We start from the raw sequence: 23,757 nt of genomic DNA, 5'->3' as shown, positions 1-23,757 counted from the left end.
ACCGAACCGTGACGCCCGTACCGATTCGGTTCGATATGAATACATGTACCGTTCCACCCCTAGTGTTAATTTAACACTGGAGTTTTTGCTGTGTAGTAAATGCCGCTCCATCTGAAAGCAGGCGATGGCGGTTTACTACTAATCAAGGAACCGGCTTTACTGACGAGATGCGCATAACAATCTCACGATATATATCTTTATGGCTCAGACACTTGTGCTGCCCTTAATCACAGACATAAAATACAGATACTTTGACTATTTCTGTCAGACATCTACAGAAGATCTTAGTGAGAATTAACAGAGGTTTAGATGTTGATATTTGTTTCATTTGAAGTCACCATTTTGGTGATCAGTGTTTGCTTTAGTTGGGCTCTTGGTCCCCATTTGTTTTGTTAGCTTTTCTTTGGCTGCTGTAACTGTTTGAAAAATAGAAGAAAAAAAAAACTAGATAAAGCAGGATCTTCATAAAACAAGCATCTATAGTTGCCAGATGGTTTGGCATTTATAGCTTTAACTTGTGGAACTGCAATATTGGCACCAATAGCGTTTAAATGATCACTTATTTAGAGGTGGATGAAAAGGATGTGCACACAATATTTTGAACAAGTGTATCATGTAGTCACACACAGGCATCAAGATTTTGCATATGATTCATAACAATGGTGACAATAAAAAAAAACATCATGCTGCAATGCACGTTGGGTAGCTTTCATAGTACAAAACTGTACTATTTGTTTTGATTGTCACCATTGTTGTGATTCATATCCAAAATATTGATGTCTGTGTGTGACTACATGATACATTTGCTCAAACCATCATGTGCACATGCTTTTTATCCACCTCTAAATAAGTGATCATTTTAATGGTGTTGGTTGCCAATATTGCAGGTAAAAAAAAAATCTAAATGAATTTATAACCGTGAATGAAAATACCATATGAAAAGATAATGTAGGATTTAAAATGTTTTAAAACGACATAAGAACACCAATTTAGTAGATAAAGTTGACTGCTCGTACAAACCGCTTTTTTTCAACATCGCGTCATTTTACGTCACACGAGGGAGACGTGTGCTGTGCTCGCCAGCCTCGCCTCTGCCGCAGCTCAGTGCAGAGTAGGTTGGTATTCAGTAAGAGCGGTCGTGAGTCAGTGTGTTTTCAGTAGTTTTTGTATTTCAATTTATTATCGTCATGGTAAATTTATGTGTTTGTGGAGCTTGCAAAAACTCCAGCCTGTCAGGACATCGAGTACACCGGTTTCCTAACAAGAAAAAGGACGGTGCTATCTTTCGTGCCTGGGTTTGTGCAGGTGAAGAGACGGGATTTCTCAGTGCACGCATCGGGTTCTCCCGCCGGATGTAGGCGCGAGCACAACATCAACTGGCAAACGCAATGTAAGCGGAACGAAACTGAGCTACTCGTTATTGTGTTTGTGTGGACCGTTTATTAGTTTGGACCAGTGCAGCGCGAGCCTGATCAAGCAACACTGTAACTGCGAGATCCAGTAAATAAAGCATTTGAATTCGCCACATTAGTAATAACATCGCTGCAAGATCTAGTGAGAAATATTCACATTTCTAGTGAGAAATATTCACATTCACAAACAGCGCTGACGTGGAAACCAGGAATAAACATGAACATGCAATGAATGAACGAACTATCCAGTGTCCACAGATCAGCAACATTCACCATGTCTTTACTGTAGTAACACTAACTGCAACCATGGAAGTTTGGCATTTTCCACTAAGGCCCAGTATGCATCCACTTCCCTGCAACACTGACTTTCCTCAGCTGTAAACATTGCCTCGCATTTACCACACAAGCACCTATGGAACAAAAAATGTATCAGGAATAAATATCTCTGTCTCTCGATGAGAAACCGCTAAGTTATATCACCTAACGTTAGTCTGGGCGGATATTAATGAGCATGACAAACGCCTGATCAAAGCTTAGTTTCTGTTATTGTAAGTTCCAATATGTTCTGTCTAACATTAATCCTGGCCTGTCCCTGCTCTCTTGGCAGCCTAGCAGGCTCATAATTGTATGGCTGTGGTCCGTCAACAATTTCCTCAGCGTCCGAAATGTCATTGCGATCCACTTTTCCCTGTTGTTTGAATCGACCGCTCTCCCTCGTGCTACGTCACGCCCGTCACGCCCATTTTCAGATGCGGAAGTAAAATTTTCTCACAAAAACGACTCCAGAAGCCACTGTAGCGCATTTATAATTTTTTTTTAAAGAAAATCTAGTTCCTACATTATTTTTCTATACATTGACTTGTTGGGTCTTCTAACCTGCAAGATGCTCTTTAACGGATATAAAAAAAAAATAAACACAAAACTTTGAGATGATTATGTCATTATCAACAAGGAGGTGATAACACCTGGGGCCTATACCATGAAGCCGGTTTAGGTGGCTAGCCAGCTATGATTCAGTTTAGTTTCCGCCAGCCCTGGGTTTTAGGTACTATGAAAGTAGCTTGGCTTTAAAGGTGCTATAAGCGATCTCGGTTGGCATAACCTCTTGTTGATGTTTGAATTATTATCAAACAAAACGGAGGCTAGCTAGACCCTCCCTCCTCCTCATCCGCGCACTAACCCCCCGAACCCCACCCCCACATCATTCTTGTCAGTTATTGGCTGGAACAGTTTGTTATGTTTCGGGCTGCGGGTCGCTCTGTTTGTTGCTCAGTTTGTTTTTGCTGCAGTTTGTGGAGCCTGCAGAGACCGCTTTTTTTACAGTGTGTTCAGGGGACAGGCAGCTAGCGGATAGTGAGGAGATGTTTGCGGTATGTGAAAAAAAAATGTTTTGGCCTAAAAAACGCGTGAGATCGCTTATAGCACCTTTAATCGGTGTTCGTCGCCATGGTATCTTACGCTGCACGGCTAACCTGCTCCGGGGCAGGTTATGTTCTGGATTCGAGATCTCAGACTGAAGTTTGACCAATCAGCTGTGAGCAAAGAAACATATAGGTGACATAACTTATTCCCAGTGTCTGTTGCAATGGCTTCACCTTTTCTTCCAAATCCTGTGGACATCTCAGCGCAAATTGTTAGACGAGCACTTCGTAGGGAAAGAGTTTTTAGCCAGACAAAATCCCCTTGCCTTTCCTGATAGTTACTTGTATGAAAGATACAGATTTTCCGTGGAAGGAATATCTTATCTTTGCAAACTTCTTGGGCCGCACATAAAGAATTTGATACGTCGAATTCATACACTTACTGTACCGCAAATGGTATTGCATTGCGTTTTTTCGCAAGTGGTACATACTTGCACAGTCGGGGATGCACAGAACCTAGGGGATAACACGGTTTGTCGAAACATTCGCAAGGTGGTCCTCGCTCTACAGGAGTGCATTAATAGTTTCATAGTGTTTCCCGGACATTTATCGACCATGTCCATAAAAGAGGGCTTTTATAAAATTGCCAGTAAGATATATTGATAGGGTGACATCACATGAACACTTTAAAAAAAAAAACCAAAGAAGCAAATTTCACAAATGTACTATACAATACAAGACATGTTAAGAATTATTTTAAATCTTTTTTATTATTATTATTCTGTTAATCTTATGATAGGATTCCCTAGACTCATTGCAACATGTAGGCTATGCAGTCTATTGCTCCAATCTCCACTGCTCTAGGAGAACATGAGGCAGAATATGTTAATAGGAAGTCCTATCACAGCCTTAATGTTCAGGTAGAGATGATGTGAATGTGAGATGATTATTTTCTGTGAGATGAATCTTTAAATTAATAGTAACATTAACAGATATAACAATGATCTACTAAACATTTCATCTGCAGACGACTTGTGGTCATGAACGTATGATCACAAGTTTGGATGCCAAATGGCCTGGCTCCAGTGCTTGACTCACGAATTTTCCGTGAGTCTGTGTTGTGTCAGCGCTTTGAGGAAAGCAAGTTAAATTTGGTACAGTACAAAACACTGTTAATTTGAACTGAGATAGAAAAACCTACACAATAACCCCCTATCATGACCCTCAGACAGGGCCACAGCACCGCTTCAATGTGGCCCTCAGTAAAACCAGAGTGAAGATAGAGATGACCTTTGGCATCCTAAAGGCACATTTCAACTGTGTTCGGCGCTGCTTAAGAGACACCAGAACGGGCATCACAGATAGTGGCTGTGTGTGCCATTCTGCACATTATAGCCACCATTAGAAAGGACATTAGAAAGGAGCGAGAAACACACACTTGACCACCCAGCTGATGCAGATGTAGATGCAATCACCATACAATATTACACTTAATAAAAGCACACTGAAACTGCAGATAGGCCTCACACTGTTTTATTGGTTTTGTGGGATGGGAGGGTGAAAGAGAGCAAGAGAAAGTTGCATTAATAAATATTCATACTAAAGTGCTACTTGGTTAAATAAGTTCACATACTGAGGTCAGTTTTATCCAGCTGTTTGATCTCCATTTTTTTTTTTTTTTTTTTTTTTTTTTTTGGAACCTCCTCAGCTCACAGTCCAGCTCCTTTAGTGTGCAGTCTAGTTCGAGACTCCTTTAGTGTGCAGTCTAGTTCAGGTCTCCTTTAGTGTGCAGTCTAGTTCAGGTCTCCTTTAGTGTGCAGTCTAGTTCGAGACTCCTTTAGTGTGCAGTCTAGTTCGAGACTCCTTTAGTGTGCAGTCTAGTTCGAGACTCCTTTAGTGTGCAGTCTAGTTCGAGACTCCTTTAGTACAGGGCCCTGACTGAGTCTGTTTCCACCTGAAACATAATTCCACCACAAACATGATCATTGCAAGTTTTCTGGAGGCTCATCAAAATACAAAAAGTTCCTTGACTTCCTACAAACAGAGGACTGACTGTAATTTATGTCAAGGGTTTTAAATCCTTACCTTGTTCACATTTCTTCTGAAGCCCATTGAGAGGCCTCAGTTTCTGTGGCAGGTTGTGAAAAATCCTACAATAAGAGAGATGTGTAAGGGACAGTCCCTTTTTTATGCCACACATTCAAATGTTTGCCATAATAAAAAGCCCAGTGCATTCACATCAGCAACTATCTGAGAACACACAGACAGAATGTCTTCACTTCCTCCACCCTAATAAATAAAAGTAGGCCAATGTAAAGCATAACTGTTGTAAAGCAGGTTATGTTTGGTGTTCTGTCTGCTGCATACTGACCTCTGTGTGGGAGACTGTGTGTGTGTGTGTGCTGGCTTCAACAGGGACACTGTATTTCCCTCTACTGCAGAACATACAGTCAGCCGTATTTAAAACTTAAAAGTATTAATGTATTGCACACGTACCCAGTGTTACTTGCTTAGAGGAGCCAGCACCAGGGTCAGATTGTACAGCACCTGTAATCCCATCCATAATCGGCCGCCCCTTATTGCCTACTCAGAGCCAACTCCTCCGCCAGTGTATTCTGGTTTTCTGAATTTAACTCTTTATTTCTGTTCGCTGCAAACAAGTGTTTGTGATAAAATGTTCACAAAAGTAATAAAAGGTTGTGGTAAATACTCACCACTTTGAATTATATTTTTATATTTTGTCTTTATCTGCTGCCAAGAAAATTTGGAGTTGGGGTTGCATCTAAAAAAAAAAAATCTATATATTAATCTCTTGGTATATACATGCACATTTTTTATATATTATAAAAATAGGCTATATGCTATATTACACATATAGGCTACACATACATAATTTTACATAAATATAGAACGTATTTGTTTAACTTACACATTAACCATCAGCAATCTTTCTCCAACAGTCTTCTCTTGCTTTGGCAGCAGAGACAGTATTGTTTCGAGCTTGAAATATATATTTAAATTAATCGTAATTATGAATGATTATCTCTTGCTCCTCCGCGGAAAAATATATCGCTCTCGCTCTACCCGCGATTGGTTGTTCAGTGTCGACGTCACTCTTTTATGTGCACGCACGCGTGGAGTAATCATAGATTAAGGATCAAGGCCTGAGTTGACAGAGAAAGTTGATGAGCTGCATCATGGTACCAATAAAGCTTGATTGCATCGGTTTGGTTTTGTCAACTCAAAACCAATCCTGTAACCCCGAGTTTGTTCAACGACCATCATGGTACAGGCCCCTGATCTTACTTTTTCTTGGCTTTCTCTGCCACAACAATTGTGTTATACAAACACAGAGTTAGAGCAACCAAAGAAAAGCTAATGCAAAACGAATGGGGACCAAGAGCCCAACTAAAGCAAACACTGATTACCACAATGGTGACTTCAAATTGAAACAGATATCAACCTCATATCTAAACCTCTGTTAATTCTCAGCAAGATCATCTGTAGATGTCTGACAGAAATAGTCAAAGTATCTGTATTTTATATCTGTGAGTAAGGGCAGCACAAGTGTCTGAGCCATAAAGTCTTTCCTTCAGATCTGGTTTCTCTCATGATCCAAAGATGATTTACAGATTCTAATTTATTTTGGAGGAAGTTTCCTCTAGATATTGAAGTGATTTGTGTCTCGCTCTCCTGTTTTCACAGGTGCGTGTGGAGTTTATGGAGACAGAAAATATTTGCAGCTCTGCCAGTAAGAAAGGCAAATACAGAAGAATAGTAAACATTGACAAAGACTCCAGCATAGCGGTTTCATATGTGATTATTCCCATGACTCTGGGTGATCATGATATTGAGGTGAAAGCTTCAATATTGGACTATGAGGATGGAGTGAGAAAGACCCTGAAGGTGGTGGTACGTTTGATGGCATTTCTGTCAATTTTCAGTAATTCTGTTCTCTTACGAGAGTTCTCTCGTACTGCGTTCGTAGAACGCTGCGGGAAAAGTCTCTTTTCACGAAATACTGAAGCAAAATTATCCTTAATTTTCATATTTGTAAAACGCATTGCGGCAGTGCACAGCCATGGCGAGACGGCTCGCTCACTCATTGGCTGTTCTGCGGCAACTGCATGAGCCTATCGAGCGAGGGCTGATGCAACATCAGACCAATGAGAGTGCTTCGCGCGCTCCTCGTCACATCCCGCCGAAACGGGTGTGGCCATCCCCTATAAAAGGAGCTCGAGTAGGCTGATTCAACTGATTTTCATCTCTTCAGCGAAGCTCACGCATCGCTGGATCACGGAGAAGCAAGCGTCGTCGAGGCAAGCTTTTCAGCGGGACGAGCCCTTGAAGCCGCTGGCCTTCGCCGCCTTCTACTGCCGTACCTGCTGCGCTTTCCGGCGCTTCATATCCTTTATCTGCTCTGTTCTGTGTGTGTGTGTGCAGTGTTCCCCGAACACTCACCCCTAAAAGAGCCGCGTCTTTTTCAAGATGCCATCCTGTGGCTCGTGCCGAGCCCCGCTCACCGAGGGAGACCGCCATGTTATTTGCGTCTCCTGTCTGGGCGAAGATCACGCAGCGCTCGCGCTCGCTGACGGCGGCTGCCCTCACTGCGAGCTTTTGCCGATGGTGACTCTGCGGACTCGCCTGGCACAGTTCTCCGAGCCTGCGCCCCCCGCCGCGGTGCCGCGCCGTAAGAAGCGCCGCTCGCAGCGGGCCCCGGAACCCACCTCTTCCCGACAAAGCTCGCCGGCTCGCCCGCCAGCTTCACCGGCTTCCCCCGAAGCACTTCCTGATGCTCAGCGCCCGCAGTCTGCCGCCGCTTCATCTGAGGAAGTTGTTTCTGAAGTCGAGTCGGTCGAAAAGGATTCCTGCTCTCTGCTAGCTTCAGGCAGTGAAGACTGGGCGAGCTCTGCGGATCTCACGCCTCCTGCCCGAAAGCCGTCGGCTAGAGCTAGCATCGAGAGGGAGCTCATGCGAGTACTCGCGTTGGCCGCGGCGAGCCTCGGCCTCGAGTGGTCTGCACCGGAACTCCCCTCGCGCACCCGGCTTGATGGTAGCTTCCTCCCTGGTGAGCGCACTTCTCCTGTGTCTAAGCCCGCTCCGTTTCTTCCTGAGCTTCATGAAGAAGTGGGAGACTGTGTGTGTGTGTGTGCTGGCTTCAACAGGGACACTGTATTTCCCTCTACTGCAGAACATACAGTCAGCCGTATTTAAAACTTAAAAGTATTAATGTATTGCACACGTACCCAGTGTTACTTGCTTAGAGGAGCCAGCACCAGGGTCAGATTGTACAGCACCTGTAATCCCATCCATAATCGGCCGCCCCTTATTGCCTACTCAGAGCCAACTCCTCCGCCAGTGTATTCTGGTTTTCTGAATTTAACTCTTTATTTCTGTTCGCTGCAAACAAGTGTTTGTGATAAAATGTTCACAAAAGTAATAAAAGGTTGTGGTAAATACTCACCACTTTGAATTATATTTTTATATTTTGTCTTTATCTGCTGCCAAGAAAATTTGGAGTTGGGGTTGCATCTAAAAAAAAAAAATCTATATATTAATCTCTTGGTATATACATGCACATTTTTTATATATTATAAAAATAGGCTATATGCTATATTACACATATAGGCTACACATACATAATTTTACATAAATATAGAACGTATTTGTTTAACTTACACATTAACCATCAGCAATCTTTCTCCAACAGTCTTCTCTTGCTTTGGCAGCAGAGACAGTATTGTTTCGAGCTTGAAATATATATTTAAATTAATCGTAATTATGAATGATTATCTCTTGCTCCTCCGCGGAAAAATATATCGCTCTCGCTCTACCCGCGATTGGTTGTTCAGTGTCGACGTCACTCTTTTATGTGCACGCACGCGTGGAGTAATCATAGATTAAGGATCAAGGCCTGAGTTGACAGAGAAAGTTGATGAGCTGCATCATGGTACCAATAAAGCTTGATTGCATCGGTTTGGTTTTGTCAACTCAAAACCAATCCTGTAACCCCGAGTTTGTTCAACGACCATCATGGTACAGGCCCCTGATCTTACTTTTTCTTGGCTTTCTCTGCCACAACAATTGTGTTATACAAACACAGAGTTAGAGCAACCAAAGAAAAGCTAATGCAAAACGAATGGGGACCAAGAGCCCAACTAAAGCAAACACTGATTACCACAATGGTGACTTCAAATTGAAACAGATATCAACCTCATATCTAAACCTCTGTTAATTCTCAGCAAGATCATCTGTAGATGTCTGACAGAAATAGTCAAAGTATCTGTATTTTATATCTGTGAGTAAGGGCAGCACAAGTGTCTGAGCCATAAAGTCTTTCCTTCAGATCTGGTTTCTCTCATGATCCAAAGATGATTTACAGATTCTAATTTATTTTGGAGGAAGTTTCCTCTAGATATTGAAGTGATTTGTGTCTCGCTCTCCTGTTTTCACAGGTGCGTGTGGAGTTTATGGAGACAGAAAATATTTGCAGCTCTGCCAGTAAGAAAGGCAAATACAGAAGAATAGTAAACATTGACAAAGACTCCAGCATAGCGGTTTCATATGTGATTATTCCCATGACTCTGGGTGATCATGATATTGAGGTGAAAGCTTCAATATTGGACTATGAGGATGGAGTGAGAAAGACCCTGAAGGTGGTGGTACGTTTGATGGCATTTCTGTCAATTTTCAGTAATTCTGTTCTCTTACGAGAGTTCTCTCGTACTGCGTTCGTAGAACGCTGCGGGAAAAGTCTCTTTTCACGAAATACTGAAGCAAAATTATCCTTAATTTTCATATTTGTAAAACGCATTGCGGCAGTGCACAGCCATGGCGAGACGGCTCGCTCACTCATTGGCTGTTCTGCGGCAACTGCATGAGCCTATCGAGCGAGGGCTGATGCAACATCAGACCAATGAGAGTGCTTCGCGCGCTCCTCGTCACATCCCGCCGAAACGGGTGTGGCCATCCCCTATAAAAGGAGCTCGAGTAGGCTGATTCAACTGATTTTCATCTCTTCAGCGAAGCTCACGCATCGCTGGATCACGGAGAAGCAAGCGTCGTCGAGGCAAGCTTTTCAGCGGGACGAGCCCTTGAAGCCGCTGGCCTTCGCCGCCTTCTACTGCCGTACCTGCTGCGCTTTCCGGCGCTTCATATCCTTTATCTGCTCTGTTCTGTGTGTGTGTGTGCAGTGTTCCCCGAACACTCACCCCTAAAAGAGCCGCGTCTTTTTCAAGATGCCATCCTGTGGCTCGTGCCGAGCCCCGCTCACCGAGGGAGACCGCCATGTTATTTGCGTCTCCTGTCTGGGCGAAGATCACGCAGCGCTCGCGCTCGCTGACGGCGGCTGCCCTCACTGCGAGCTTTTGCCGATGGTGACTCTGCGGACTCGCCTGGCACAGTTCTCCGAGCCTGCGCCCCCCGCCGCGGTGCCGCGCCGTAAGAAGCGCCGCTCGCAGCGGGCCCCGGAACCCACCTCTTCCCGACAAAGCTCGCCGGCTCGCCCGCCAGCTTCACCGGCTTCCCCCGAAGCACTTCCTGATGCTCAGCGCCCGCAGTCTGCCGCCGCTTCATCTGAGGAAGTTGTTTCTGAAGTCGAGTCGGTCGAAAAGGATTCCTGCTCTCTGCTAGCTTCAGGCAGTGAAGACTGGGCGAGCTCTGCGGATCTCACGCCTCCTGCCCGAAAGCCGTCGGCTAGAGCTAGCATCGAGAGGGAGCTCATGCGAGTACTCGCGTTGGCCGCGGCGAGCCTCGGCCTCGAGTGGTCTGCACCGGAACTCCCCTCGCGCACCCGGCTTGATGGTAGCTTCCTCCCTGGTGAGCGCACTTCTCCTGTGTCTAAGCCCGCTCCGTTTCTTCCTGAGCTTCATGAAGAAGTGGCGAAGGCCTGGAACGCTCCCTTTTCTGCACGAACACGTTCGTCTGTATCCCCAGCATTTTCCTCCCTGGATAATGCTCAGGACCGAGGCTACCTCACTCTGCCGCCGGTGGAACAGGCGATAGCAGCCCACCTTTGCCCGCCCTCTGCTGGACGGCGGACTAAGCCTGCGCTGCCGTCAAAAGCCTGCCGCATGACGTCGTCGATGCTCGCGCGGATCTTCTCCGCCGCTGGGCAGGCGGCATCGGCTCTCCACACCATGGCCACGCTTCAGGTTTTCCAAGGCGATCTCCTCCGCAAACTGGACGAGATAGGACCTGAAGCTATCTGCATCGCGGACCTGAGAAGCGCGTCGGATCTTTCCCTCCGCGCTACCAAGGCTGCAGCACAAGCCATGGGACGCTGTATGGCTTCCGCTACCGTAGCCGAGAGGCATTTGTGGCTGACGCTCACGGAGATGGCTGATGCAGAGCGCAACGCGTTCCTCGACGCCCCGCTATCCTCCGCTGGCCTTTTTGGATCTTCTCTCTCCGAGCTCGTGGAGAGATTTTCCGAAGCCCAAAAAGCGTCACAGGCGTTCAAGCACTTCCTGCCGAAGCGCCCCAGTTCTGCAGCGGGCCGTGAGAAACAGGCCCCTCGGAGCTCACAGCCTCAGCCCCCGCCTTCGGCCGCCCCCTCACAGCGACAGCAGCGCAGCTCACGCCCTCGCTCTCGCTCTACTAGCCGCCGCCCCACTCACCGCGGGCCGCGACCAAGGGTTGTGTTGAAGCCGGAAGCCCCAAAGAAATCCTAGCACGCCTAGGAAAGCGCAGGTGTGTAAGCCCCGTTGCGACCGGGCCCTCACCAAAGCGCACCGCTGTCTCAGTCCCAGGAATTGCGACTGCTTCAGCGTTCTCAGCAGAGCACAAGCCCGCACAGCTGCCCGCTTGCCTGCACACAAAAGCCGTTTTTACGGCTACCCAGATAAATCCCGAAAAGAGTGTATTTTCTGGTGTCCCGGCCATGGCCGATGGTGCTATAAATGTAGTGTTGATGCCCACTTCTCTGTGCCCATCTCTACACACAAGCACAGCCCTGCACACAGGGCCCGTACTCATAAGATCGACGCAGTTCGATCGCGCCCCAAACATAGTCAAAGTGCCCACTTCCCAGTGCCCACAAACACTATGTCTGGCAAGCCACAGGCTCCCTGTAAAAACGGGACCTGTGCGCGCCCGCTCTGTTCAAGCAGACAGCGCGGCCAAAGCAGTAAACGTGCCCGGTCCCCGCCCACGTTCACTTGTAGGCTGCATGAGACCTTCTCAGACCTCCCCCGCTCAGATAAACACTGTAGCGCGGTCGAGGATGAGCGTTTTGCCCGCTGTATTACGCGCGCTCCCCGCCTCAAATGTCTCAGGCGTAACGCCTATGCTAGCGCACCCCGAAGCGCCGCCGTCGCACAGCGAACAGAGCGCGCTTCGCATCCAACCCCTAGCCGGCCATGCAGACGCATGGGCCGCGCTTCCAGGGGTTTCGGACTGGGTGCTAGACATTATAAAGAGAGGCTTCTCGCTACAGTTTTGTCGACGCCCTCCACGCTTCACAGCGCGCGTCGAAACTACGGTGAATTCAGAAGTAGCACACCTACTTCGCGCCGAAATATCAAAACTGTTGAGCAAAGGGGCGATACAGCATGTATCCCAAGCTCAAAGCGAAGGGGGGCTATACAGCAGATACTTCCTAGTCCCCAAAAAGGACGGTGGTATCAGACCCATACTAGATCTAAGACGACTAAACAGAGCTTTAGTGAAACGCAGTTTCAAAATGCTCACGACCAGCAAAATCCTCGCGCACATTCGCCGAGAAGACTGGTTTATGTCGATAGATCTAAAGGACGCGTATTTTCAAATACAGATAGCGTCACGCCACAGGCGATTCTTGAGATTCGCCTTCGAGGGTCGGGCATACCAGTATACAGTCCTGCCATTCGGCTTGTCCCTGGCACCCCGTACATTTACGAAGTGCATGGACGCAGCGCTCGCTCCCCTCAGACTCAGGGGCATGCGAGTGCTGAACTATTTGGACGACTGGCTGATCATAGCTCAATCACGATCTCAGCTCGTGGAGCACAGAACCATGTTACTCGATCACCTCGAGAATCTTGGTATCATGATCAATTGGACGAAGAGCTCCCTGAACCCCAGCCAAACTATATCGTTTCTGGGCATCGTTCTGGACTCTCGTTCTATGACGGCGCAGCTGTCGCAACAGCGCGCGCTGCGCATACAGCACGCAGCGAGGTCCTTCCGCTGCGGTGCGATTATCCCGCTCAAACGGTTTCAGAGGATGCTGGGCCTCATGGCCTCAGCATCATCAGTTCTCCAGCTGGGCCTGCTTCGCATGCGCCCTCTGCAGTTCTGGTTGAAAGCGCGAGTGCCACGCGGAGCGTGGGCACTCAGCCGATTGCGCCTCAAAGTCGATCAAGACTGCGCAGCAGCCCTGAGACCATGGGCGGCGGGCGATTGGTACCGTTCAGGTGTAAGCCTGGGGACTTCCTCGAGAGTGAAAGTGGTGTCTACGGACGCATCCACCTCGGGATGGGGAGCGCTGCTCGAGGGCAGGCCGTTCTTTGGCCTTTGGTCAGAACGAGAAAAGCTCCAGCATATCAACTGCTTGGAAATGCTAGCAGTTCACAACGCGCTGACGCGCTTTTGTCCCCACATCAAGGACCAACACGTCGTAGTCCGCTCGGACAACACGGCCGTGGTGTCCTACATAAATCGCCAGGGCGGTCTCGGATCCAGTTCCCTTTTCAGGCTGGCCGAGCGCCTCCTAATATGGGCTCAGCGCAACCTGCGCTCGCTGAGAGCGGTGCATGTGCCCGGGACACTCAACCTGGGTCCAGACAGGCTGTCCAGGAACAACGTTCCCACGGGCGAATGGTCTCTACACCCACAAACAGTCCGGCTGTTGTGGCAGAGATTCGGCAGGGCGGAGGTGGACCTATTCGCGTCCCCAGAAAACGCTCATTGCCCCGTGTTCTTTTCGAAGGACGACAGCGCACTGTCCCACAAGTGGCCGCACTGCCCGCTATACGCGTTTCCCCCAGTCTCCCTCCTACCTCAGGTGCTGGAGCGAGTCAGGGAAGTGAAATGCCCAGTACTGCTTATAGCACCGTTCTGGGACAACCAAGCCTGGTTTCCAGTCCTGATGCAGTTAGCAGACTCCGCTCCATGGCCAGTGCCATTGAGGAGAGATCTCCTCTCGCAGGCCAGGGGCTCGATTTGGCACCCACACCCAGAGCTGTGGTCCCTTCATGCGTGGACGCTCAACGGTTACCCGTTAGTCTCACGGATGGAGTGCTGAACACCATCACTCAGGCTAGAGCGCCTTCCACCAGGCGGCTTTATGCCTCGAAGTGGTCGGTTTTCTCCAGCTGGTGTACAGCTCGGGGCCTGTCACCCCTCGATTGTGAGGTGACGGAGGTTCTCTCCTTCCTACAAGAGCTGTTGGACAAGGGCAGATCCCCTTCCACGCTCAAAGTCTATGTGGCGGCTATCGCAGCGTGCTCGACAGCAACGCCAGGCCAGTCACTGGGAAGGAACGATTTAGTCATCCGCTTCCTCAGGGGAGCTAGGAGGCTGAATCCCCCCAGACCTCCCTCAGTCCCGGTGTGGGACCTTTCTACGGTCTTGGCAGCCATGAAAGGTCCCCCCTTTGAGCCTATCCAATCTGTCAGCCTCAAACATCTGTCTTTCAAAACGGTGTTTTTGATGGCCCTCGCTTCGGTGAAGCGCATAGGCGATCTGCACGCGCTCTCTGTGAGTCCAACGTGCTTGGAGTTTGGGCCCAATGACTCCAAAGTCATACTCAAACCTAGGCACGGCTACGTGCCGAAATCCCTCAACACTCCGTTTAGGGCTCAGGTTATTTCCCTGTCTGCCCTGCCGGGATCAAACGAGGAAGGGGACTCGAGCTGTCTTTGCCCCGTTAGGGCTTTAAGAGCTTATGTGTCCCGCTCCGCTGCCTTCAGACAGACGGAGCAGCTCTTTGTCTCGTTCAGTGGACGTTCCAAGGGAACGGCTGTTTCGAAACAGAGCCTGTCCAGGTGGGTGGTTGACGCCATAACAATGGCTTATACCACCAAGGGCCTTCAGTGCCCCTTGGGCATTAGAGCGCATTCCACGAGAGGCGTTGCCTCATCGTGGGCCTGGTCTAGCGGGATTTCCTTACAGGAAATATGTACGGCGGCGGGCTGGGCCTCGCCGTCTACATTCATAAGGTTCTACAACCTAGAAGTTCCCGCCCTGCAGGCCAGGTTGTTTTCGGTTTAGCCGAATCAGCTGTCTAACCAGGACACTGATTTCGCAGGCGCACAGCGCCACCGAAGACTTCACCGCACTTGCAAGCCAAGTATTTTCGGTGTATTCGAGTCAGCTGTCTAAACACGGCACTGATATCGTAGACGCACAGCGCCGCCGAAGTTTTCTGGGCAGAATTGTGTAAGACCCATGTTTTTCCCACATTAGCCAGGCTCCCTCCTGCCTATGTGATGTTATATCGCGTCTAGAACGCACCTATTTGGGCGAAAGTGTGTAAGTCCCACATTTCCCACATCAGCCAGGCTCTCCCTGCCTATGTGACGCTGTATCGCGCTTAAGGGCGCATCCATTTGGGCGAAATTACGTAAGACCCACATTTCCCACATTAGCCAGGCCTTCCCCTGCCTATGTGATGTTATATCGCGTCTTAGGACGCAGCTATCTGAGGGTGGTTGTCCCCCCCCCCCCCCCCCTCCAGACTCTCCGAAGTCTACCGGGTGATTATGCACTGTATACCTGGACTAGCTTCCAGTGGTCGGTGTTTTCTCATCCCAGCACGCACGGCGTCTTACAAGTGGTTCCCGCAGCGTTCTACGAACGCAGTACGAGAGAACTCTCGTAAGAGAACGTACTCGGTTACTAACGTAACCTCGGTTCTCTCTAGAAGAGGGAACGAGTACTGCGTTCCCTGCCGTGCGCGCGGTTCGCTCTGGTTCGCTTCGGCGATGAAAACCAGTTGAATCAGCCTACTCGAGCTCCTTTTATAGGGGATGGCCACACCCGTTTCGGCGGGATGTGACGAGGAGCGCGCGAAGCACTCTCATTGGTCTGATGTTGCATCAGCCCTCGCTCGATAGGCTCATGCAGTTGCCGCAGAACAGCCAATGAGTGAGCGAGCCGTCTCGCCATGGCTGTGCACTGCCGCAATGCGTTTTACAAATATGAAAATTAAGGATAATTTTGCTTCAGTATTTCGTGAAAAGAGACTTTTCCCGCAGCGTTCTACGAACGCAGTACTCGTTCCCTCTTCTAGAGAGAACCGAGGTTACGTTAGTAACCGAGTACGTTTTATTTGATTTGGTCATTTGTTAATGTAATGACTAATAAATATTTGTCCTATTATATAATATATATAATATAGAACTATATATAATAATATAATTTGAATAACAATAATAATAATATAATTTGAATATTTGAATAAACTAGATAACCACAGGTAGTTAACTTACTCTGTCTCTTTCAGTCTGAGGGTGTGCTGATTCAACTACAAAGCAATAGTGTGGAACTCAATCCTGCTAAGAATGGTGAGATTCCCTGCTCAAGACTCACCAAAACTGTACAACATCTGATCAGCACATAACTCATGACCCTTCCTTTATTTTCCTGTTCTTTATCCCAAATGAAACAGGGGAAAAACCTATACTTATTAGATCTGCAAAACCAAAGGATCAGGTTCCAGACACACCTGGTAACACCTACATCTCGATTGCTGGTAAGGAAAAATATGTTTTTAAGAATATGTAGTGATTATTTTTGTTCAGAGGTGGAAAGTCCAGGGGTCAGAAAGTAAAAGTCCTGCCATATATTTATTCCACCCATGAACTCACACAGCAAAAACTCCAGTTTTAAATGAACTCTCCTGGGAGTTTATTTGGCTCCAGACTCAAGAGTGTTAAAGTTAATGAGATAATTAAGTGATTGATTGAGTGATGATTGAGCATTATTGAAGACACCTGATGTTAACAAGCAGAATCACTGAAGGAGAAAAATCACAATTTTAGTTACCATTATGGATATCGGTGTTTGATTTAGTTGGGCAGTTGACCTTTAAATGTTTAACTTTAGATTTTGTTTGGATGTTGTATCTGTGTTATAACAGCCAGATGAGCAAAGAGAAAAGGTGAACAGGTGTTGGTTATATTTTAACATAATCATCATTTAACCTGAATCACTGAACTCATTTAGAGTCTAATCTCTGACTTAAATGTATATTGGTCATAACAGCATCACAGTGATTCTACAGAATAATATCCAGATTTGTCATTATAATCCAAATGATTTCTTAAAAGTTGTTCTGATATTAAAAAAAAAAAAATCTTTCTTTAAGGCGCACACAGACATCAAGAATCAGTGTATGAATCTCAACAATGGTGACAAAAAGAATATTCAATTAGGGAAAGGAAATTAGTAAGACAATTCAGATCATAATTTATTCATACCGCAATGCATGATGGGAGCCATGAATGAGTTTTGATTGGTGGTACCCAGAATGCACTGCAACATGCTTTATTATTGTCACCATTGTTGAGAATCACAGGCTGATTCTTGGTGTCAGTGTGTCCAAAAAAAAAAAAAAAAAACTTTTCAAAGTGTTTTGATCAGGACAACTTTAAAGAAATCTTTTGGATTATTTTGAAAATGCTGATTACATTGATAAGCGTATACTGTAGAATCATAGACTGCTGTAATCAGCAAGGTAAACCTAACTCTCTGAATGAGCTTTGTGATTCAAGTCAAAAGATGATTATGTTGAAACACAACCAAAATGACCTGATCAGTTTTTCTCTTTGTTCATCTGAGAGTTATAACACTGATAGAACAGCCAAACAAAATCTAACGGTATTAGTTTAAGGTTCAAGAGCCCAACTAAAGCCAACACTAATCACCATAATGGCAACTTAAAAAAAGAGATTTTCTCCTTTGGTGATTCTGCTTGTTAACATCAGGTGTCTTCAATAATGCTCAATCATCACTCAATCAATCACTAAATTATCTCATTAACTTTAACACTCTTGAGTCTGGACCCAAATAAACTCCCAGGAGAGTTCATTTAAAACTGGAGTTTTTGCTGTGTGAGTTCATGGGTGGAATAAATATATGGCAGGACTTTTACTTTCTGACCCCTGGACTTTCCACCTCTGTTTCTGTTATGTATAGTTGTGCATTTTTTGTTTAAAGAAAGCTGAAACCTGGGGTGGTATACAATTTTGGACACTGTGTGGGTTTTTGGTAATGGCTAAATTAAAGCAATGATGTAAAGTCCATGAACAATTGTGAGGGCTAGTATAATTATCTATATTTGCCTCGCATTTTCCCACACAGTATGTTCCTTCTTTTCGGCCAGTCCAAACAAATGTTTTTTTAAATTATTGTTAGATAGCTTATTTGTTAGATTAAAAAGAAGTTCAGTAAACTTTTAAATGTGTATTATTATGCATTGTAGTATGTGTGCACCTATATGTGGTTGGTTTGAGATCCTTAGTGGAATACATTTTTGGTAACCCTTCCTTTTACAGTCCTCTAATTACTAGGTATTTACCTGGTAAATATATGGTAAGTTATAGTTGGTTATTGGTAATTACCACAGGTAACAAGTATGTAAATGCAGAGAAACTACAAACTAATTATTTACCTGCACTGTTAACCCTTGCTGTAAAAAAATGCCAAATTCTGACAATATCATACACTGTTAGACCTTACCGGGTTTTTTTACAGTAAAATACTGGCAACACTGTTGCCAGTAAAATACTGTTAATTGTACAGTTCTTTACTGTAATCTAGTTTGTTTCTGTAAAAATGCACTAAATTTATAGTTAACTAATTACACTTGCAGAAACCGACTGCCTTAAATTGACCAACTGTCATTTAAATGTATTAACTTAAATTTATAATGCATTAATAATGTGAGCAAAGTATTACTGTGAACTTCTTTCATTTGAGACCACTAAAAAACTATTGCACATAAAGAGATTTCCACTGGACCAGCAACTACACAGTCACCGCCTGTTAAATAAAGCAACATGCAGCAAATCATCAATGTTTGTAGATCTTCTCCTGGACTGAAGCACAGGCTCTACTCTTCTGCACAATGGTGACCCAAAAAAATAATTTTACAGTAAACTACTGGCAACAGTGTTGCCAGTATAAACCTGTTTTATAACTTACAGTTTATTACTGTTAAAATACATTTTGTGGGTGTGTCTTTTTTATCTTACACAGTTAACCCTTTCAACCCCACAGGAAATCCACACTACGAGTAAAAAGTAACGATGCAGTGAGATAATTAAGGGAATATGTAAGTGATTGCAAGCAGAATCACTGAAGAAAAGAGAAACACAAGAACAGAAAATAGAGAAACACAATAACTACGACTGACTTCCAGCCATTACACATTATAACACTTATTATTAACCAGTATGACTTTATTTCTGTCATACAGAAGTTGTTATTGAGATGTTTAATTGAAAATGTTTGGTTTGAAGTTACCGTTATAGAGATCAGTGCTTGCTTTAGTTGGGATGCTGATGCTAAAACATTAGTTTTTCTTTTGCTGCTTGAGCTGTGTTTTTGCAAGTCACACTTGTGCGCACACAGTTTATGAATGACTGCAGTTATAATGACTATGATGACAAAATCATCATATTGCCTGTTCATTCACTAAGGAATTCATTCTCACTTATTCAGAGTTTAATCCTCAATCGAAAGTGTTACATTACCACCACTGTGAAAACGCAGCAATAAGATACAATGACTCTTTTTTTTTAAACACATGATGCATAACCAGAGAAACAGAGCTACACTGTGTTTTAGAAACACCGAGATATCACAATTTAGCACATGAATCTCAACAATGGTGGCAATATTTATTTTTTATTATTATTCATGCAGCAGTGCATGCTGGGAGTTTTATATTATCCTGGAACCCAGCATGCATTGCGACATGAAACTTTTCACCATTGTTGAGATTCATATGCTGATTGTTGATGTCTGTGTGTGTCTGAGCCAAGCAGGAGTAAAATAAAATTGAATGCACTATATGATTGTTGTTTTCAGAAGACCTGATAACAGAAATATTGATTTCATTTTGTGGATTCACAGATATATGCTAAATATGAGATAACTATAATTTCAATGATTATATACAGGAAAAATCTGAAAATCAGGCATGTCCAGGATGATTGTGACACCATCGCAAAAAAATAAAAATCATCTTCCTCTTGACTTTTTCTTGCCATAACAAATGTGTTTTATAAACTCACTGTTACAGCAGCCAGAGAGAGATGAAAGGTAAGAAGTCCAGGGACAAGAGACCAACTAAAGCAAATACTGATCTCCATCATGGTGACAACAAACTTTATTAATAACTAAATCTCTGTTAATTCTCAACAAGAACTTTTGTACATGTATGAAAGAAGTAATCGTAAACTGGTTTGTAAACTGGTTTCACACTCAGTGTGGCTGGAAGTCAGTTGTAGTTTTTGTGTTTCTCTTTTTTCTGTTCTTGTTTCTCTGTCCTTCAGTGATTCTGCTTATCAGGTGTTCATCAGTTTCTCAATTCACTCACTTCTTTTCATTCAAGTGGACTATATGGTATATTACTGTTTTAATGGAAAATGGTATAATATTGTCAGAATTTTACAGCAAGGGTTAACAGTGTACCATTTTCCATTAAAACAGTAATATACCGTAGAAAATAAAAGTAGCCTACAGGAATATACTGTGAATTAACAGTGCTCAAAATGCGACAATCAGAGGCTGTTTTCCCAATCACACCCTATACCCTCATTCACTATTCCCTACATTAGTTCACTAATATAGTCCCCTTGAATGAAAAGAAGTGAGTGAATTGAGACACTGATGAACACCTGATAAGCAGAATCACTGAAGGACAGAGAATCAAGAACAGAAAAAAGAGAAACACAAGAACTACAACTGACTTCCAGCCACACTGAGTGTGAAACCAGTTTACAAACCAGTTTACGATTATTTCTTTCATACATGTACAAAAGTTCTTGTTGAGAATTAACAGAGATTTAGTTATTAATAAAATTTGTTGTCACCATGATGGAGATCAGTATTTGCTTTAGTTGGTCTCTTGTCCCTGGACTTCTTACCTTTCATCTCTCTCTGGCTGCTGTAACGGTGAGTTTATAACACACATTTGTTATGGCAAGAAAGAGTCAAGAGGAAGATGATCAGGTGTTTTTATTTTTTTGTGATGATGTCACAATCATCCTGGACATGCCTGATTTTTTCCTGTATATAGTCATTGAAATTATAGTTATCTCATGTTTAGCATATATCTGTGAATCTACTAAATGAAATCAATATTTCTGTAATCAGGTCTTCTGAAGAATACTGTAATCATATAGTGCATTCAATTTTATTTTACTCCTGCTTGACTCAGACACACACAGATATCAACAATCAGCACATGAATCTCAACAATGGTGAAAAGTTTCATGTCGCAATGCATGCTGGGTTCCAGGATAATATAAAACTCCCAGCATGCACTGCTGCATGAATAATAATAATAATAAAAAAGAAATATTGCCACCATTGTTGAGATTCATGTGCTAAATTGTGATATCTCGGTGATTCTTAAACACAGTGTAGGTCTGTTTCTCTGGTTATGCATCATGTGTTTAAAAAAAAAGAGTCATTGTATCTTATTGCTGCGTTTTCACAGTGGTGGTAATGTAACACTTTTGATTGAGGATTAAACTCTGAATAAGTGAGAATGAATTCCTTAGTGAATGAACAGGCAATATGATGATTTTGTCATCATAATCATTATAACTGCAGTCATTCATAAACTGTGTGTGCGCAAGTGTGACTTGCAACAACACAGCTCAAGCAGCAAAAGAAAAACTAATGTTTTAGCATCAGCATCCCAACTAAAGCAAGCACTGATCTATATAATGGTAACTTCAAACCAAACATTTTCAATTAAACATCTCAATAACAACTTCTGTAGATGTATGACAGAAATAAAGTCATACTGGTTAATAATAAGTGTAATAATGTGTAATGGCTGGAAGTCAGTCGTAGTTATTGTGTTTCTCTATTTTCTGTTCTTGTGTTTCTCTTTTCTTCAGTGATTCTGCTTACAATCACTTATTTTACTGTAAAAAAAAACGGTAAGGTCTAACAGTGTAGCTAAAAAGGCCGTGAAAAAATGAGATCAGGTGATGTTGGCTGTTTATTGATGATGATGATGATGATATCATCATGTAATTGCCTGAATCCCTGATCTTATTCAGTGTCTAATGCTTTGATTATATAGAACTTGTGTTTTTAAAACTGTTTTATTCATAATAGAAGTCATTTGACTCCATGTTGTTTATCAAATAATATACTTGGTTTTTAAAAACTATTTAGTGCACAAAAAACATTAGTCTATGGCATTACATAGACGCACACAGACATCAAGAAACAGCATATGAATCTCAACAATGGTGACAATCAAACAAAATATCCAGACAATCAGATCAACTCCAGCTGCATAATTTATTAATGCCGCAATGCATGCTGGGAGATATGGGTGAGTTTTGATTGGTGGTACCCAGCATGCACTGCAGCTGAAGCGTTTCATTGATTGTCACCATTGTTGAGAGTCATACACTGATTCTTGATGGCTAAGTAATAATGTAGATGAAAGAGTTTAATTCACTAAATGTTTTTGAAATTTATATTATTTGCTGAACAACATTGCTCTCATACTATAAAATTGAATGGATTCTATTATAATACAACATAAAAACCACAAGTCCTATATAATCAAAGCATTAGACATGGAACATGATCAGGGAATCAGGCATTTACATGATGATATCATCATCATCAATAACCAGCCACCATCTCCTGATCTCTTGGCTTTTTTAGCTACAACACATGTGCTTTATAAGCACACAATTTTAGCAGCCAGATAAAATTTTATATTAAACAGTCAAGGGTCAAGAGCACAACTAAAGCAAACGCTAACCACCATCATGGTGACTTGCACAAAATGCACAATTTAAATGATTTCATTAAAATTGAAATTAAATAATGTAAATCTGTTTAGTTTTAAGTGAAGCTGGTAGTGTGCGGTCATGCATTTCACCTTTTTGTTTGGCAAAATTACATCAGCAGAGGTCAAAATCTTGACATCAAATTGACATTGACACTTTGACGTCAATATGACTTTCATTTTTGACCTATTTCTTGACGTAATTTTGGCATCAAGGTGCTGGGTTAGAAATGTTTACAGCTGAAACTTGTTTAAATTTCAAAAAGTCAAAGTTCATGACTCAAAAATATACATTATATATATATACTTTTTCATTGATTTAGCACAATGGGATTTATAAATGTCTAATAAACTGCATGTCATGCATGTTGTCTGTCATTTCCTCTATGTTGTTCTTGTAATGTCTGACACAGAGAGGAGAAAATATGCTGAAGGTGAGGGTACAGCGTCAGTGCAGGGAGTCTTCAGGATCCACTGAATCCCTTTGTGTTGAAAGAGATAAAGGAGACAGAAACGGGACAAATTATATACAGTAGTAGTATATATTACATGTTGTGGTATTTAGTATTATTCCCCATTTAGTCTAGTGTGATTTGTTTTTTAAAATGGCTTGCTGCCTTTAAGCATTGTTTTTAATCTCACAAATAAACTTCCATTTCCCTTTCCCATCAATCCAAAAATCAGCTGAGCTGAAACATAATATAGACAGCCTAATAGTCAACAGAAAACACAATGTCTAAAAAAAACTTTTTTGTTTGTTTTTGTTACTCAAATATGCAATCTAAAATAAGGATTTTTTTGTTATTGCACATTTAATGAGGAATGAAACGGATATTCTCATTTTATCACTTCCACATATCACACTCCCCAATGTTATATTTAACCCCTGTTTAGAAGCCTTTCCCTCTTATTACACAACAAAGGATAAAAATGCATTAATTAGAACGGTTTTAACCATTAATAGGCTATTTGTGGTTTGTTATGCGCTACTAACTTTATCCAATGACCT

The 23,757-nt window shown here is 43.6% G+C and overlaps 2 protein-coding genes across 2 annotated transcripts in view; both read left to right on the top strand.

The window, feature by feature from the left end:
- The window catches only part of LOC311077828 (complement C3-like), a 107,294-nt gene extending 100,375 nt beyond the window's left edge, over nt 1-6,919 (top strand). Inside the window, exon 21 of the mRNA XM_084106459.1 lies at nt 6,479-6,919. Coding sequence (XP_083962585.1) covers nt 6,479-6,904 — 426 coding nt within the window. The 3' untranslated portion in view covers nt 6,905-6,919. The remainder of the gene's footprint in view (nt 1-6,478) is intronic.
- A 2,296-nt stretch (nt 6,920-9,215) lies between these two features.
- LOC311077829 (complement C3-like) overlaps nt 9,216-23,757 on the top strand; it is a 121,552-nt gene continuing 107,010 nt past the window's right edge. The window contains exons 1-3 of the mRNA XM_084106460.1: nt 9,216-9,435; nt 16,200-16,260; nt 16,365-16,448. Coding sequence (XP_083962586.1) covers nt 9,244-9,435; nt 16,200-16,260; nt 16,365-16,448 — 337 coding nt within the window. The 5' untranslated portion in view covers nt 9,216-9,243. The remainder of the gene's footprint in view (nt 9,436-16,199; nt 16,261-16,364; nt 16,449-23,757) is intronic.

This window comes from Abramis brama, assembly GCF_963993115.1.
Source record: "Abramis brama genome assembly, chromosome: 2".
Taxonomy (NCBI): domain Eukaryota; kingdom Metazoa; phylum Chordata; class Actinopteri; order Cypriniformes; family Leuciscidae; genus Abramis; species Abramis brama.
The sequence above is the reverse complement of the archived record's forward strand: the minus strand, read 5'-3'. Positions and strand labels throughout refer to the sequence as shown.